The sequence below is a fragment of the Pseudorca crassidens genome, chromosome X, assembly GCF_039906515.1.
Source record: "Pseudorca crassidens isolate mPseCra1 chromosome X, mPseCra1.hap1, whole genome shotgun sequence".
Classification (NCBI taxonomy): Eukaryota; Metazoa; Chordata; class Mammalia; order Artiodactyla; family Delphinidae; genus Pseudorca; species Pseudorca crassidens.
Genome location: NC_090317.1, coordinates 101,347,317 through 101,361,816, shown reverse-complemented (window position 1 = coordinate 101,361,816; position 14,500 = coordinate 101,347,317). Strand labels below are relative to the sequence as shown.

At 34.3% G+C, this 14,500-nt stretch overlaps 1 protein-coding gene across 1 annotated transcript in view; it reads left to right on the top strand.

Moving 5' to 3' along the window:
- The window catches only part of CFAP47 (cilia and flagella associated protein 47), a 520,230-nt gene that overhangs the window by 432,409 nt on the left and 73,321 nt on the right, over positions 1–14,500 (top strand). The window contains 1 exon segment of the mRNA XM_067722746.1: positions 8,342–8,440. Coding sequence (XP_067578847.1) covers positions 8,342–8,440 — 99 coding nt within the window.

Sequence of the window (14,500 nt, the reverse complement as noted above, 5' to 3'; positions counted from 1 at the left end):
TCATGATAGGACGATGGAATACCTTGCTGTCTTTCAAAAGAACATGTAAATGTTCCTGCAGATGCTACATAATTCACAGAATCCCCTTAGGGAGGTTGATAGGAAGACTCAATATAGCCCCAAGAGAGTAGTTGATGCGTGTGAGAGATCCCACAGTATTTCAGATCCTGCATTCCTCATCTCTCTTTCAGATAGATAGACAGACAGACTTTATAGATATTTAAGATATATAGATGAAGATATCTTTCAAAAGTCACTGTTTTTCCCAGAAGGCAACATTTTTAGAATTGTAAACTCATCATCAAAAACTTTTATATTGCCCAATTCTCTAACGTCTTTTCTTCTGCTATCTTGGCTGTTTTCATTTTAATCACTTCTCTCAGATATATTGCGCTTTGATATTCAAATAATCTATTTATTATCTTTAATTAAATTCTATTTAATCTTTTAATTCTACTGTGTGTTATCTATACATTCTTTCAGTTGACCATTATGCAAGGAAAGGTATCAAAAATATTATATTTGAGGGATCTATTCATATCTGAATCTATGCCAACTTAAAAAAGTAATGAGATAGGGAGGCTAGAGAGGAGATGGCCTAAACACCTGGAGAATACTAGAGATGTGTCCAAAGCACACCATTAATGAGTCCCATGAGGACCAGAATGCTACAGAAAAGCTTTCAAATAGCGTAGAAAACTAGGATTTGTTATGCATCCACTATGTACCACACTTAAGCTCTATAAATGTGACTATACCCAATCTTTACAAAAAGACTCTTGGAGTTTTTTCAATGTGGAACCTGAGGCTTAGAAATTTCCTAAAGCCATGCAGTGGGTAAGTGATGGAACAGGTTCTTGAACTCATCTTCTCCAGGACCACCTCACTGTCTTTCTAAGTTGTCTGCTTACAGATGGTGCTTTAAAAGCCCCATACTGGATTAGCAGATGCAAACTATTATATATAGAATGGATAAACAACAAGGTCCTACCGTATAGCACAGGGAAGTATATTCAATATCCTGTGATAAGCCATAATGGAAAAGAATATGAAAAGAATGTATATATACGTATAACTGAATCACTGTGCTGTACAGCAGAAATTAACACAACATTGTAAATCAACTATAGTTCAATAAAATAAATTAAAAAAAATAAAATAAAAGCCCCATACTGATAAGCCTCTAAAGAAAGGCACTTGCCCTTCTTTTTGCTTCCTCCCCCCGGATCTCAGGGAAAGAGGCCTCCCTGCATCCTATCAAAGGACCTCAAGAAATGCCCCTGACTACCACTCATTTCACATTTTTTCAGCTCTTCAGGACTCTCCTTTCTCTTTTTAACATTGCCATCAGACCCTAGCTCACATATGTTTGGATTTCCCATCTTGGCTGCCTTATTCGGCCAGGACATTTTCCCTTCCTCAGCGACTGGTATCCATGGACTCAATTCCCACAATCCTCTCTCGTCAGTAATTATGCCCTCCACCCCAGCCCCCTACTGTTAAGTTTCCTTCCTACTTAGCTGGAAGTAAAAGTGGAAACAGGGAAGGTAGCTGTGAATGGGAAGCAAGCATCTGAGTTGAAACATTAGAAATTAGGGCCCAGTGTATACATTAAGAATTTAAGGACCCATCTCTATTATATGTATGTGTGTGCCCTTGTTCATATAACCATATTCCACACCTGCTACTTTATATGCTTGCTAATGGCAGGGGTTATATTAACTCATAGATTTGCTTCTAACTAAATGAGTATTTCAGTGTTGGCATGTATATTGATAAAGCAGGAGTTGAATATTCAGTCACTGTTTATTGAGCATCTGTTTTGTGCTGAAAACTGTCATATGCACATTTCAAAGCTACCTCATGTGTGGGATATACATACACACAAAAATTTATACACATTGTATTTTGATTTTGTGTGGTATTCTACTTGTGAAATATCACTATAGGTTATATACCTAAAAGTTGCATAAATGAATGAAGCAGTAATAGATGTATGCAGAGTAGTTGTTTTGATTATTTCTGTTAAAGTAGCTGTAGTCTTGAGATTATTTGATCTTTTACTTAATACAAATTTAAATGCAATATTAGTGATTTGATTCAAATGTTTAAGTATAAGTGGATTCTTTTCCAGACATTAGTAGTTTTATTGAAGAGCAAAACAGAATAACAGCAGGGATAAAGGTGTGCATACCAGTTAACATATTAGTTTTACAAATATCAACTTCCATTCTGAGGGTTGATAAAATATAAACAAGGTACTCTGTTGAATTGTTGTTGACTCAGGTTGATTATGACCATGGTGTTCACTAGTAATATAGTAATAAAGTAAATAATATAACACAGTTACGATAAGTTAATCACACTTACGGGATGTGGAGAGGCAATACCCAGTGCATTTGATTTCACATGTTTGAATTAGTTTATGAAAATCTTGCCCTTGGAGGCCTCTGAATCTTATCTGAAGTACCTCCAGAGTTGAATAAATATTTATGTTAAATATGTAGTGATCATTGTACATTGCCAGTCAAGGTGTGCATAGCTTAATACATAAGAGAGATAAATAGGTGTAAGAAAAAGTCCCACGCTCTCAAAATCACTCCCAAATTTAGATAGTCTATTTAAATATTTGAATTAATAAACATCACTGGGAGATTTGAGATTGGTGGGCAGGAAAGTTGGAGTATCAAATATATAACAGTCTATTTATACCTTAGTTTCATTGGATTATTTGTCTTAGTTTGCTCATAACAAATAGCTAATACTCATACTATGGAAAAGTAGACGTGAAATTATTGTTATAGCCACTTTTCAGACAAGTAATCTGAGACTCAACTTGCTTATAATTACTTTAATTATTTTTTAGATACTGTTTGGGAGCCTTAATATTTGGAATTCCTTTTTTCTCACTTAGTAGCTTTCAAAATTCAGTAAGCAGTAATTGGAAACTTATCAAAATTTAGATTCTCAGGTTCACAGTTATTCTGATTCATTATGTCTGGGGTAAGACCCTACCATCACAAGTTATTCCAGTGTAGGTTGTCAGAAGACAGTACTTTCAGAAATATTGCTCTTTACACAATTGTCTTGAAATATATTTTAATATCATACACCTCAATTAGTAAATGTTTTTCAGCATTCACTTCAATGTATGCATATTTACTTGTGAAATATTTACATATAGCATTATCACCTCATATATTCAATGTCAGTAAAGCTTATCTCCTTTCCATAGAGAATTAACTATAATTTATAATGTTTCCCCCATGACCCAGTAGTTCAACTTGCACAAATCTCATTTTAAAGATAACAAAATGTGCTTCCATTTAATTAAAGCTGTAGGAATTTTTTTTTTGCATTTAGTCTTTAGTCCCCTCCCCACAAAACACAACTTTTTATTTTGAAAAATGTCACACCTACAGAAGAGCATAGTACAATGAATAGTCCTATATTTTTCATACAGATTCATCTATTTCATCAATTGTTAACTTTTGGGGAACTTGCTTTATATCCTGTCTCTATCTGTAGACATATAATTTCGTCTCTAAAGTATGTATGGCCTTAGAAAAAGGACTTTCTCCAACATAATTGCAATGCCATTATCATACACTAAGATTTAACCTAGATACATTAATATTTTTAAAATATTAAATATCCACAGTAAAACTTCTCCAATTGTCCCAAAAATGTTCCTTATAACTTTTAAAAATGTTATCTTTTTTCCAGTCTGGGATTCAATCAAGGATTATTCGTTACATTTGGTTTCCAATCTCTTACATCTCATTTAATCTAAAAATTCCCTTCTACCTTGTTTTGTCTTTTATGATATTGGTACTTTGGAGAGTCCAGGCCAGTTGTCTTGTAGAATATTGCATGCTATGGATTTCTTTTTTTTTTTTTCTGTACAAAAATTTCTTTGTCTTTGTTTCATATTGCATATCTTGGAAGTCATATATTAAGACATAAAAAACTACCTAAATATATTTAGAGCTCCATAATGTTACACTGCATTGATGTATTTTGATTTACCTTATCTTTGTTTCTTCATTATTCAATTCAGATTAAACATTTTGGTAAGAATATCACATATCGTGTACTTCTCATTGCAACACATCCGGAGACACAAAGTCCCATTAGTGGGGATACTAAGTTAATCACTTGGTTAAGGTTGTGTCTGCCAGATCTTTATATTGTAAAGATTATCTTTTCCCTTTATAACTAATAGATAATTTGAGACAATGTGAATAACCTCTTCCCTTACAACCCTTCATTTGATGGTTTTAGTATCCTTTCAGATATGCTACCAGTATTAATTATTATGTCCATTATCCTTGCTATTTTTTATTAGCTGAGATTTTTAAATTAAAGAAAATAGCTTTTTCTCTGCTTCTCTCCTCCCCCCAACTCTTTTTATTTTTAAGTACGAGTACAGATACATGGATTTTTTTAATCTTTTATATTTCAGCATTTATTGTTTTCAAATCCCCATCACATTATCATATTTAATCACTGAACATTTAATTTATAAAAATGTGAGGGGATCTAAATTCAGAAGACACAAGCTGTGTGACCTTGGGTAAGGAACTTTTATTTTTTTGGCTTTTGTATCTCCTAACACTGGGGGAGGTACCAGGTAATCTCTGAGCTTGCTTCTAGCTGGTGATTCTATGATTCTTTGACCACTGCATGTGTACTGTTTGATGGCCCACTCTTTATTCAGGGGAGGCTCCTTGATTTCTATCATTGTCATTATATTTCTGAGTAATGTCCCTGAGTTTGGAAAAACAAAAACAAAACCAGATGTTAACAGAAATGACTTTGACACCTACCTCTTCCTTCTCTGGATTTCTCTGTATCCAGATCTCTAGGAGGAACTTGTGGCTCTTAACGAGCAATTAAAAATACTAGAGCTAATATTTGTACAAATCCATAGCTATTATATCAATAGAAAATAATAATCTCTTACTCCTTTTCCTTTTTCTTCTTGCATTGAAGACTATTGAAATTGTTTGCTGCATTTTTGAATTATAGCAAATTTTTATGGTTTTTGAAAAGACATTCATTCAAAGAGTAGTGACTTCCCTGGTGATTCAGTGGTTAAGACTCTGTGCTTCCACTGCAGGGGGCATGGGTTCTATCCCTGGTGGGGGAAGTTCCACATGACCTACTATGCAGCCAAAAAGGAAAAAAAAAAGAAAAAAGAAAAGAGTAGTGCCAGAGCAGACTGGGAAAAGACAGTTCCAGACCTTTTTCTTTTTTATTTCTTTCTGTTACTGATTCCCTTATGGTCGAAAGAACAGAATCTGTATGATTTAGAGTACTTTAAATTTGTTGAGGTTTGTTTTATGACCCAGTATATGGTCTCTCTTGGTGAATGTCCCATAGGACTTGAAACAAATAAGTATTCTGCTGTTGTTTTATGGAGTGTTTTACATATGTCATTCAAATTCTCAGTTAATTTTGTTATTTGGGTCTTCTGTATCCTTGCTGATTTTCTGACTGGTAGTTTTACCTATCACTTGGTGAGAGGGGGATATTAAATCACACAACTATAATGGTGTATTTATTTCTTCTTTCCCCTCTATTGAATTTTGCTTCATGTACGTTGAGGCTTTGTTATTTGTTATAGACACATTAGTATTATATGTCTTCCTGGTGTATCCATATTTTATAATTATGTATTGCCCCTCTTTGTCTCTAGTAATTTTCTTTTCTCTGAAGTTTGCTTTATATGATAGTAATGTAACCTTTTTTTTTTTTTTTTTTTTTTTTTTTTTTTGCGGTACGCGGGCCTCTCACCGCTGCGGCCCCTCCCGCTGCGGAGCACAGGTGCCAGACGCGCGGGCCCAGCGGCCACGGCCCACTGGCGCAGCCGCTCCGCAGCATGTGGGATCTTCCCAGACCGGGGCATGAACCCGTGTCCCCTGCATTGGCAGGCGGACTCTCAACCACTGCGCCACCAGGGAAGCCCCATTTTTGTTTTTTAAAATTAACATTTTCATGGTACATCTTTTATCATCCTTTTTCTTTCAAACTACCTATGTCATTAAATTTGGAGAAGTCTATTTTAGACAGAACATTGTCGGACCATGTTATATATAAATATTTCAACTCTACCCTGGCTAGCTACCCTTTCCTTCAGCCTGCTACCCCAGCAAGAGAATTGGAGTGCCACCTCTTTCTACCAAGCAAGAGATAGAAGATCAGCTCCCCTCCCCTTTATTTTTCTGCCCCTCTTAGTTGATCTGGGTTGGAGACTTGTTCAGTGCCTTGTCCAGTATATATGAGAGGCAGTATGGAAACCTGGAAACCCACCACAATGTCGTTCCTCAAGTCCCAAGGTCCCTAAGTAGACTGCCTTCTTCTTTCATATTTCAGAGTCTCCCTATCCTTGTCTGTTGTATATTATGTCTGGCAATTTTTAGTTGTAAGAGGGGGAGCCTAGGAGGAATGGGGCTACTTCATTTTTGTGGATTTTTATTATTATTCTTTTGGACACTCCCAAATTTGGCCAGTGGGACACTTTACAAGACAATTCCTAAGTCCTTTTTATTGTCTTCATTAGTTTTTGAATATTTTGTTACTTTCTGGCAGAATAAGATGTTCTAGTTTCACCTAGCACTCAACTTGCTGTAAAAACTAGAATTCGGCATTTTTCAATGGTTTACTATACAGAGACAAGGTATTTAGTGTCCAAGATATGGGCACTAGATGTGCTCATTGCTGCTAGGATGTTCCTTTCAGGGGACAGGCAAAGAAGTATAATTATTAAAATAATTATTAAAAACAATTATCTCATACTGATACCTCCTATTCCGATCCTACACCATAGGGTTCTTCCTCAATTCACCTCACTATCTCTTCTCCCATGTGAAAAACCTCACTCCCAACACATCAATTCAGTACCCATTTGCTCTATCATACCTATATACCCCTTATATTTTCTAAATTACTATATTCTTAACTACCAAGAAAAAGAGAAAGAGAGAGAGAGAAAAGGAAAAAGGAACTGAAAACTACTAAATCTAAAGCTATCTTTGCAGTTGATTTTTCTTCCTGGAATACATTGTACTACAATAGAACAGTCAGAGAACTATGGCCAAAATATTCTTTAATTAATTCTTTATTCTGTATAGTTTTGTGGTCAATTTATATAAAGATTGATTCTTTACTTTTTAATTTGAATTCAGTTTTAGCTTTGCTTTTTCACACTTTCTAAATTTATTTTTGAATTTGTAAAACATGTATTGTTCAAAACTCAAAGCTATGTAAAATGTTCTACTTAAAGAAATCCCATTCCCATAACTCAACCATCCACCACTTTCTCAAACAATCATATAGATGACCATCATCATTTGATTCTGATTTATCCATACTGTGTGTAGTTTTGCAAAAATGAGTATATATGAATAAATGCGTATGTACACACATGGTTCTGCTTCATCCTCTATCTTACACAAAGGTGGGATACTGTGTAATTTCTTTTGCACCTTGCTAACTTCACCTAATAATATGTCTGGAATCCTAGTAAAATAGTTAATGGACATCTTTCTCATAGATTTTTATGACTTTTTAGTACCTCAGTTTTTTTCCTGCACTATTGTTTATACACAGCTAGTCTCCAGTGCGTAGATCTTTTCATTATTGCTAATAATTTGCTATACAAATATTGCTATGCAAATAATGCCTTTGTATATTTAAGGTGTATTTCTACAAGTTGTATTGATGGGAAAAATGGTAAATATATATACAATTTTACTGTATGTTACAAAAATTCCCTTCTTAGAAGTTGTAACACTCCCATTCCTTTCCAAGGCATCAGCTGATATCTAGTTCAATATATTTAAAATTAAAAATTTCTGTGCTGACAGAGCTTTTTACTTTTTATACATGGTAGCACTAAAAGCAAGTACATGTTATGTAACCCATAAGCACGTTTTGAAAAATTGATTTTTGCATATATTAGTTTAAATTATTAAATTATTAACATTGCAAAAGGTATATTTGTGCATGTGTAAATATTAACTACTACAATCCATTTTTATGGGTAGGGTCATACAGGCTCTCAGTAATATCTTTTATTTGAATAGTTTACATTAAAATTCCAAGACTTTATTAGTTGATTTTATAATATTTTTTGAGTATTATAGAGAAAATCATTAATAGTGTTGAATATGTTCTTCAAAAATGCCATTTAAATCTCATCTTAAAATGTACTTTGAAAATGATCATCTCAGAAATTTCCCATTAGAAGGAAGTTTTGATTCTATTTCAATCTCCACTGATGTTTTTCCTCTTGAATGTGACATTGAAGTGCAATATCTCTTTATATTTTGATTAGGTCAGGGGAAGCACAAGTGTCTCGTCCTGGCTCCATACTGGGACAGCTTCCTCGTAGAGACTTCTGCCTTCAAGCTTAGTGGTCTGAGTCACACAAAAGGTACAGGATTTCTGCCTTATATTCTGTCCTTCTATATGCTATCGCATTTCAGAGATGATGAAATATGTCTTGTTGTCTTAATAAATATTTAATGAAAATTAAATGTATAAGTTAAAAATTTTGACACAAATTTTAGTAAGTTGATAAAAAAACATGGATAGTGTAACCTTTACATATAGTCATTATATCTTCACTTTTTTTTTTCATTCCTTTTCACATGAATACAACTTGCAGAAAATCTTATCTCTGAGATGGTGAATTGTTTAATGTCATACCACTTAATACATAACTGTGTGAGTCAAAGAATATTTTGGAAAATTAAAAATGCCTAGTGTGAGGCTTCCCTGGTGGCGCAGTGGTTGAGAGTCCACCTGCCGATGCAGTGGACATGGGTTCATGCCCCGGTCCGGGAAGATCCCACATGCCGCGGAGCGGCTGGGCCCGTGAGCCATGGCCGCTGAGCCTGCGCGTCCGGAGCCGGTGCTCCGCAGTGGGAGAGGCCACAACAGTGAGAGGCCCGCGTACCGCAAAAAACAAAAAACCTAGTGTGCTAATGCTGCTCACACTTATGAAAATAATTCCATCTTTGCAAAGCTGACAATTCCCTGAAAATGTATTATAGGGTGTACATGTATTAGTAATCCCAACTGCATATTGATGAATAGGAAAAAAAATCTAAGGCATAAGAAATAATGAATTTGCTTAAAAATCTAAGGCTCACAAAATAGGAATTTGCTTAAAATACTTTCCATTACAAAAAACTAATTATTGTACATATGATAAAATGCAAATTATCTTAAAATAATAATAATTATATATTATATATATAAATATATTATATATAATATATAATTATATATTATAATTATTATAAGTTATAATTATATGTTATATATTATAATTATAATAATTATTACAAAAATAATAACTAAAATCTACTAACATTCCAATATAAGTGAGTTCATGACTTTCTTTTATATTTACTATAGTCATTTTTATTAGCATCCTGAATCTCATTAATTTATTTCATTTGATACTCACAACAACTCCATTGTATAGGTGTTATTATTATTATTATTGAATCAAGGAGATTGCAATTCAGAAAAATTAACTTACACAAAATCAAAACAGTTGCTTACTGGCAAAGCCGAACTACCATATGTCTGATTTCAACATCTCTGTTTTCTCTTTCTTTGCAATGTATTAAAAGGAGTATGAACTGCAGTTCACAAAAGAGGAAGTACCGATGGCCAAAGAATGACAGAAAATATGTTCAAAGTCACTAATATTCAAATAGATCTTGATTTAAATGATAGCCAGCTAAGTTTTCTTTATCCATTTTAAAAAAAATTTTTCTATTTCAATTAAACTGTGATGAAATTGGAACAAACACTGATTAGTGGAGTATAAATCACTACATAATTTCTGAAAAGCACTTAGTGTAATGTATATAAAGAACCATAGACATTACCACTTTTTGACCCAGTAATTCCAATTCCAGTGAGATCTTTTCAAGAAATAATCAAAAGATGGATTATTTATCCACAAAGATGTTTGATATTGAATTATTTATAACAGCAAAAATTGGAAATCACCTCAGTGCCAAATAACAACTTTGTTGTATTTGTAGTAACTATTTATATGTCTGCTTATATTTTAATTTTACTTATCCATTAAATATATGAGACATTTTCTTTTTTTTTCATTTTTTCCATTGATTCTGCACTTTAAAAGCCTTTCTACATGTGAATCAATAGAAACTACACCTCTATTTTCTTTTTTTCTTCTCCTTTGTTTATAATGGGGAAAGAATTATAGGTAGGTAGGTATCTTTTTCACTTGCTCCTTTAATTCATCCAGATTTTGCTTTTTTGCTCTGTAATTACAATCTAATTTGATTCCCCATTAATTAGCAAGATTTCAGTCTTTTAATTGAATAATAATTATTATTCTCTTGTTATTTATTTTTGCAATGTGACATCCTATATTCAATCATCTATACTCTGTTACATAGATCTGTATTTCTGGTCTTGTTCCAGTGCCATACAGTTTAAATTCTACAGGTTTATGTTTTCTTATTTTATTTCTATTTTCTCATTATCATTTAAATCATTTCCTTCCTTTTATCATCTATTTATCTTTCTGGAAAAAAAAATTAGAACAACTTTTTAACAAGTTCTGAAAAGTCCCAGTAAACATTTGATTGAAATTACATTAAACCTATAGACAAATTTGGGAAGAACTACATCTTTACAATATTTAATCTTCTTATCCATGACCACTTATTTCCTCAATATTTTTTTTCTCATTATTTTTAATATTTTTTTTACATCTTTATTGGAGTATAATTGCTTTACAATGGTGTGTTAGTTTCTGCTTTATAACAAAGTGAATCAGTAATACATATACATATATCCCCATATCTCTTCCCTCTTGCGTCTCACTCCCTCCCACCCTCCCTATCCCACCCCTCCAGGCGGTCACAAAGCACCGAGCTGATATCCCTGTGCTATGCGGCTGCTTCCCACTAGCTACCTACCTTACGTTTGGTAGTGTATATATGTCCATGCCTCTCTCTCACTTTGTCACAGCTTCCCCTTCCCCCTCCCCATATCCTCAAGTCCATTCTCTAGTAGGTCTGTGTCTTTATTCCTGTCTTACCCCTTGGTTCTTCATGACATTTTTTTTCTTAAATTCCATATATATGTGTTAGCATACGGTATTTGTCTTTCTCTTTCTGACTTACTTCACTCTGTATGACAGATCCTAGGTCTATCCACCTCATTACAAATAGCTCAATTTTGTTTCTTTTTATGGCTGAGTAATATTCCATTGTATGTATGCGCCACATCTTCTTTATCCATTCATCCGATGATGGACTCTTAGGTTGTTTCCATCTCTGGGCTGTTGTAAATAGAGCTGCAACGAACATTTTGGTACATGACTCTTTTTGAATTATGTTTTCTCAGGGTATATGCCCAGTAGTGGGATTGCTGGGCCATATGGTAGTTCTATTTGTAGTTTTTTAAGGAACCTCCATACTGTTCTCCACAGTGGTTGTATCAATTTACATTCCCACCAGCAGTGCACGAGGGTTCCCTTTTCTCTACACCCTCTCCAGCATTAATTGTTTCTAGATTTTTTGATGATGGCCATTCTAACTGGTGTGAGATGATATCTCATTGTAGTTTTGACTTGCATTTCTCTAATGATTAATGATGTTGAGCATTCTTTCATGTGTTTGTTGGCCGTCTGTATATCTTCTTTGGAGAAATGTCTATTTAGGTCTTCTGCCCATTTTTGGATTGGGTTGTTTGTTTTTTTGTTATTGAGCTGCATGAGCTGCTTGTCAATTTTGGAGATTAATCCTTTGTCAGTTGCTTCATTTGCAAAAATTTTCTCCCATTCTGAGGGTTGTCTTTTGGTCTTGTTTATGGTTTCCTTTTCTGTGCAAAAGCTTTGAAGTTTCATTAGGTCCCATTTGTTTATGTTTGTTTTTATTTGCTTTGCTCTAGGAGGTGGGTCAAAAAGGATCTTGCTGTGATTTGTGTCATAGAGTGTTCTGCCTGTGTTTTCCTCTAAGATTTTGATAGTTTCTGGCCTTACATTTAGGTCTTTAATCCATTTTGAGCTTATTTTTGTGTATGGTGTTAGGGAGTGATCTAATCTCATACTTTTACATGTACCTGTCCAGTTTACCCAGCACCACTTATTGAAGAGGCTGTCCTTTCTCCACTGTACATTCCTGCCTCCTTTATCAAAGATAAGGTGACCATATGTGTGTGGGTTTATCTCTGGGCTTTCTATCCTGTTCCATTGATCTATCTTTCTGTTTTTGTGCCAGTACCATACTGTCTTGATTACCGTAGCTTTGTAGTATAGTCTGAAGTCAGGGAACCTGATTCCTCCAGCTCCGTATTTCGTTCTCAAGATTGCTTTGGCTATTCAGGGTCTTTTATGTTTCCATACAAATTGTGAAAGTTTCTGTTCTACTTCTGTGAAAAATGCCAGTGGTGGTTTGATAGGGATAGCACTGAATCTGTAGATTGCTTTGGGTAGTAGAGTCATTTTCACAATGTTGATTCTTCCAATCCAAGAACATGGTATATCTCTCCATCTATTTGTATCATCTTAAATTTCTTTCATCAGTGTCTTATAATTTTCTGCATACAGGTCTTTTATCTCCTTAGGTAGGTTTATTCCTAGATATTTTATTCTTTTTGTTGCAGTGGTAAATGGGAGTGTTTTCTTGATTTCACTTTCAGATTTTTCATCATTAGTGTATAGGAATGCCAGAGACTTCTGTGCATTAATTTTGTATCCCGCTACTTTACCAAATTCATTGATTAGCTCTAGTAGTTTTCTGGTAGCATCTTTAGGATTCTCTATGTATAGTATCATGTTATCTGCAAACAGTGACAGCTTTACTTCTTCTTTTCCAATTTGGATTCCTTTTATTTCCTTTTGTTCTCTGATTGCTGGAGCTAACACTTCCAAAACTATGTTGAATAAGAGTGGTGAGAGTGGGCAACCTTGTTTTATTCCTGATCTTAGTGGAAATGCTTTCAGTTTCTCAGCATTGAGGATGATGTTGGCTGTGGGTTCATATTTGGCCTTTATTATGCGGACGATAGTTCCCTCTATGCCTACCTTCTGCAGGGTTTTTATCATAAATGGGTGTTGAATTTTGTCGAAAGCTTTCTCTGCATCTATTGAGATGATCATATGGTTGTTCGCCTTCAATTTGTTAATATGGTGTATCACGTTGATTGATTTGCGTATATTGAAGAATCCTTGCATTCCTGGAATAAACCCCACTTGATCATGGTGTATGATCCGTATAATGTGCTGTTGGATTCTGTTTGCTAGTATTTTGTTGAGGATTTTTGCATCTATGTTCATCAGTGATATTGGCCTGTAGTTTTCTTTCTTTGTGACATCCTTGTCTGGTTTTGGTATCAGGGTGATGGTGGCCTCGTAGAATGAGTTTGGGAGTGTTCCCCCCTCTGCTATATTTTGGAAGAGTTTGAGAAGGATAGGTGTTAGCTCTTCTCTAAATGTTTGATAGAATTCGCCTGTGAAGACCTCTGGTCCTGGGCTTTTGTTTGTGGGTAGATTTTAATCACAGTTTCAATTTCAGTGCTTGTGATTGGTCTGTTCATATTTTCTATTTCTTCCTGATTCAGTCTTGGCAGGTTGTGCATTTCTAAGAATTTGTCCATTTCTTCCAGTTTGTCCACCTTATTGGCATAGAGTTGCTTGTAGTAATCTCTCATGATCTTTTTTATTTCTGCAGTGTCAGTTGTTACTTCTCCTTTTTCATTTCTAATTCTATTGATTTGAGTCTTCTCCCTTTTTTTCTTGATGAGTCTGGCTAATTGTTTATCAATTTTGTTTATCTTCTCAAAGAACCAGCAATTAGTTTTATTGATCTTTGCTATTGTTTCCTTCATTTCCTTTTCATTTATTTCTGATCTGATTTTTATGATTACTTTCCTTCTGCTAACTTTGGGGATTTTTTGTTCTTCTTTCTCTAATTGCTTTAGATGCAAAGTTAGGTTGTTTATTCAAGATGTTTCCTGTTTCTTAAGGTAGGATTGTATTGCTATAAACTTCCGTCTTAGAACTGCTTTTGCTGCATCCCATAGATTTTGGGTCGTCGTGTCTGCATTGTCATTTGTTTCTAGGTATTTTTTGATTTCTTCAGTGATCACTTCGTTATTAAGTAGTGTATTGTTTAGCCTCCCCGTGTTTGTATTTTTTACAGATCTTTTCCTGTAATTTATATTTAGTCTCATAGCGTTGTGGTCGGAAAAGATACTTGATACGATTTCAATTTTCTTAAATTTACCAAGGCTTGATTTGTGACCCAAGATATGATCTATCCTGGAGAATGTTCCATGAGCACTTGAGAGAAATGTGTATTCTGTTGGTTTTGGATGGAATGTCCTATAAATATCAATTAAGTCCATCTTGTTTAATGTGTCATTTAAAGCTTGTGTTTCCTTATTTATTTTCATTTTGGATGATCTGTCCATTGGTGAAAATGGGGTGTTAAAG